This window comes from Guillardia theta (assembly GCF_000315625.1).
Source record: "Guillardia theta CCMP2712 unplaced genomic scaffold GUITHscaffold_152, whole genome shotgun sequence".
In the NCBI taxonomy this organism is placed as follows: domain Eukaryota; class Cryptophyceae; order Pyrenomonadales; family Geminigeraceae; genus Guillardia; species Guillardia theta.
The window spans coordinates 90,742-94,505 of record NW_005434522.1 but is presented as its reverse complement, the minus strand read 5'-3'; the positions used below and the strand labels follow the sequence as shown (position 1 = coordinate 94,505).

The 3,764-nt window shown below is 54.7% G+C and overlaps 1 protein-coding gene across 1 annotated transcript; it reads left to right on the top strand.

Moving 5' to 3' along the window:
• Positions 1-477: 477 nt before the first annotated feature.
• Positions 478-1,832, top strand: GUITHDRAFT_119625 (hypothetical protein; the record flags this gene model as incomplete). Its single annotated transcript, XM_005821131.1, has 7 exons — positions 478-585; positions 650-690; positions 961-1,026; positions 1,223-1,245; positions 1,288-1,346; positions 1,512-1,588; positions 1,799-1,832. The coding sequence occupies 7 exons, from the start codon at positions 478-480 to the stop codon at positions 1,830-1,832; spliced, it is 408 nt and encodes a 135-aa protein (XP_005821188.1).
• Positions 1,833-3,764: the final 1,932 nt, after the last annotated feature.

Here is a 3,764-nt window from a genome sequence, read left to right as displayed (position 1 = left end):
TTTTGCTTGCAGTCATCTGCTCTTGATGTCGAGGGCAGGTAGCCAGTCCCTCACTCGGAGGGCGAGAAACTCGAGCGCTTGGCCTCCAGCATCTTTCCCGGATCAAGCTCGAGTATGCAGTCAGTGTGTGCGGCACAAGAGCTGCGTCAAGCACCCTTAGCTTTTTCTTTCCGCCGGCATCATCAATCTCGCGCCGTTCAGCACGCCCGAGAGTTTGTGATCTCCTTCCCCCACGACTACCACAGGTCTCTGTTCTCTTGGAGGAGCAGGAGCAGGAGGAGCAGGAGGAGCAGGAGGAGCAGGAGGAGCAGGAGGAGGAGGAGGACGAGAAGCAGGAGATAGAAACAAGAGATAGGAGGAGGATCGAATAGCAAAGGGAATGATCAGCTGACCAAGCCCACGCTGCCTGCTGTCTCTTCTACTCCCTTCTCTCACGTTGCTTGCTTCGTCTGATCACATCTCACTTAATGTAGGCGTATGTTCTCGTTCGTTGCGTGCGGGGGCACCGAAGGAGCTTGTCTGGGGACAAGCTCATGGCGAGAGGAGAGGACGGAGCTTTCGTTGCGTGGCTACAGGAAGCTCTTGGTACATGCTGCCGGCTCAAGCCTCAGAAGAGTGAGAGGAGGAACATGCATCCGCTGTTCGGCAGAAAGAATACGAGGAGGGGAAGCAAAGCGAAGCGACTGGCGGGTACGTCGGTCTGAGTTCTACTTGAGGTCATTCTTACCGTGTTGACAGCGATGGCTGTTACTCGCTCTTCTTTTTAGCGTCTACATTCATAACCAGTCGGAAACCCTCCTCCTACTCCTGCTTCTACTCCTACTCCTGCTTCTACTCCTGCTTCTGCTCCTGCTTCTACCCCTGCTCCTGCTCCTGCTCCTCCTCCTGCTCTTTCTCTTCCCGAAAACTTTTTTCGTCCCCATTCTGCATTTCCCTCCAGGAGCTGACTTGGCTCGACAGGTGGACTCGCAACTCGCTTCAGTATGCTGTGAATTTTGCTGTGCAGCCCTCGGCAGAAGCGACGAGGTGAAGGAGAGAATGGCTCTCATCATTGTGCTTTGATTCAATTAATTCATGTTTGTGCTCACTCGTCTTCATTTTCCTTCGTCTTCCCTTGTTCCTATTTGTCAGCATTTTCTTCACCTCGCTCCATCCTGTCTTTTGTTTCCGTGAATTCCTACTCTTCTCCCTCCTCTCGTCCTGGCTCTGACTGTCTTCACAGGGAGTTCATCAACGTTGCTTTGGGTGAAACTAGCTCCTCCCTTCTCCTCCTCATACCTCGAGCAGGTTTCTCTCCGCAGCAGTATGCTTTCTTGGCCTCATACGGATTTACTCTTCTCTATACGGTAACTTCTCACATTCTCCTGGTTCCTTCTTCTCTTTCTCATCCACTTCACATCCTTCGTTTCCTGCTTGACTGTTTCCTGCTCCTGCTCCTGCTCCTGCTCCTGCTCCTGCTCCTGCTCCTGCTCCTGCTTCTGCTCCTGCTCCTCATCCTCATCATTTGTCAGTTTGCTTCATTGATTGCCGGGAGGGTTGCCGACACCGTTGATCGGGGCAAAACGCTCTCTGTCTCCATCTTCCTCTGGTCCTTCGCTCTCCTCGTGCAGGTATGTCATCGCCCCTGCCTTGTACTCGTCTTCTCTTCATTTCTTCTTGTCTTGCCTTGTCTTGTTGTCTTGTCTTCATTTCTTCTTGTCTTGTTGTCTAGTCTTCGTTCCTTTCTTGTCTTGTCGTCTTGTCTTGTCTTCTTGTCTTCGTTTCTTCTTGTCTTCTCTTTTCTCATTTGGTTTTGCAGGCACAGTGGAGTCAAGGCTTTCTTTCTGTCTTAGCCTGCAGGTTCTTCTGCTCCATTTCCAGCTGCTCGCCCCCCTCCCTTTGCCCCTCCTTTCGCCTCCCCATTATTGTTCAGCAACTGCATTAGCAGCACTTGCTCCTGCTCCTGCTCCTGCTTCTCTCTCGCTTCCTCTTCTCGAATCTCTCTCGTCTTGCTTTGTTCGTCGCTCCGAGCTCATCCTCTCCCAAGGCTCCTGCAAGGTCTCGCCATGGCCTTCACCGGCCCTCAGGTCCTCTCATGCTCGTCCGCGTCCTCCGCTGCATGTTCGCTGCTCCATCGCATGCTCTGCTACCTCGCCTCCCTCCTCTTCTTGGTTGCTCCTGTCGTCGGTCTCTGACGTCTCGTTGCTTCCAGTGCCTCTCCCTCCTCACGGATAGATTTCCTCCCTCTTCTCTCTCCACCGCGATTTCCATCTACACTTCTGGCGTTTATGTGGGAGCCGGTGATTTCCCTTCCTCTCCTCTTCTTGGGGTTTGATTCTATTCCATTCCATTCATACACACTCTCTTCTTCCTCCTCCTCTCTCACTTTCGCTTTTCTGATTTTTCTCCTCGTTGTGCCCTCTGTCAGCTCTGGCCTCGTTGTCAATGTTCGTTAACTCTCATCTGGGCTGGAGGAAAGGAAGACTACTTCACCTTCTCCCCTCTCCTCTCCCTCTCCCTCTCCCTCTCCCTCTCCCTCTCCCTCTCCCTCTCCCTCTCCCTCTCCCTCTCCCCTCCCTCTCCCCTCCCTCTCCCCCTCTCCCCCTCTCCCCTTCCTCTCCCCCTCTCCCCTCCCCCTCCCCCTCTCCCCTCTCTCTCTCTCTCCCACTCTCAATGGCATGTCTTCGCAGGCTTTCCTTCACCAGCTTGGCGATTGTTGGTCTGCTTCTCGCACTTCTGACTAGTTTCTCCGTACGGTGAGGATGAAGGGCAAGAGAAAGAGGAGGAGAGCACGAGTGGTCACGAGGAGGAGAGAACGAGTGGTCACGAGGAGGAGAGAACGAGTGGTCACGAGGAGGAGAGAACGAGTGGTCACGTGGCTTGTCAGAGTGGTCACGTGGCTTGTCAGAGAATCTCGCAAACCTCTTGAACCCCTCAGCTCCTCCGAGAGTCTCTCGAGCGCGATGAAATCAGCAGCCACCGTCCTCAACTCCCCAGGAGTGATCATGCTACTATCAGGTCCTCCTCTTCCCCCCCTCCTCCTCCTCGTCCTCCTCCTCGTCCTCCTCCTCGTCCTCCTCCTCCTCCTCCTCCTCCTCCTCCTCCTCCTCCTCCTCCTCCTCCTCCTCCCTGCTCGTTCTCGTTCCTTCTGTTCCTTTATCTTCACCACTGGATGCCTTTAGCTGGTTCTGTCGCCAGTCTTCGCTTGCTCTCGTTGTTCTCTGTCCTCTCTCACTCTCCTCAGCCTCTGCTCTGAGATTCGCCGCGGGCTTCGGCATTGGCGTCTGGTGCGCTCCATTCCTGCGAGCCAAGTTCTCCTCCTATCAGGTGAATGAGAGCGAGGAGGGAGAAGGGGAGGGGAGGGAGAAGAGGAGATGATGTGAAGTCTGCAGGCTGAGTTCGCTGCCATCAATGCCTTGATAATCTCTATCGGTAAGATAAGGAGGGGGAGAGAGAGAGGGAGCGAGGGAGCGAGGGAGCGAGGGAGCGAGGGAGCGAGGGAGGGAGGGGAGGGGAGAGAGGGAGGAAGGGGAGGGAGGAGATTGAGTGCTGAGTGAGGGGAGGGAGAGGCGGCAGGAGAGGAGGGGAGGAATGATCATCACGACAGGAGGGTGTGCTTCCTCGATTGCAGGAGGGCTCATCGCAGACAGGCAGAGCAGCAGGAGAGGAGGAATAGAAGTTGCTAAATCATGTGCAGGGTAGCGAAGAGCGACAAGAGTCGCAGGTTGTTGGTAGGCAAACAATTCGACTCCATCCTCGTGCTGGAAACCATCTCGTTGCCTTCT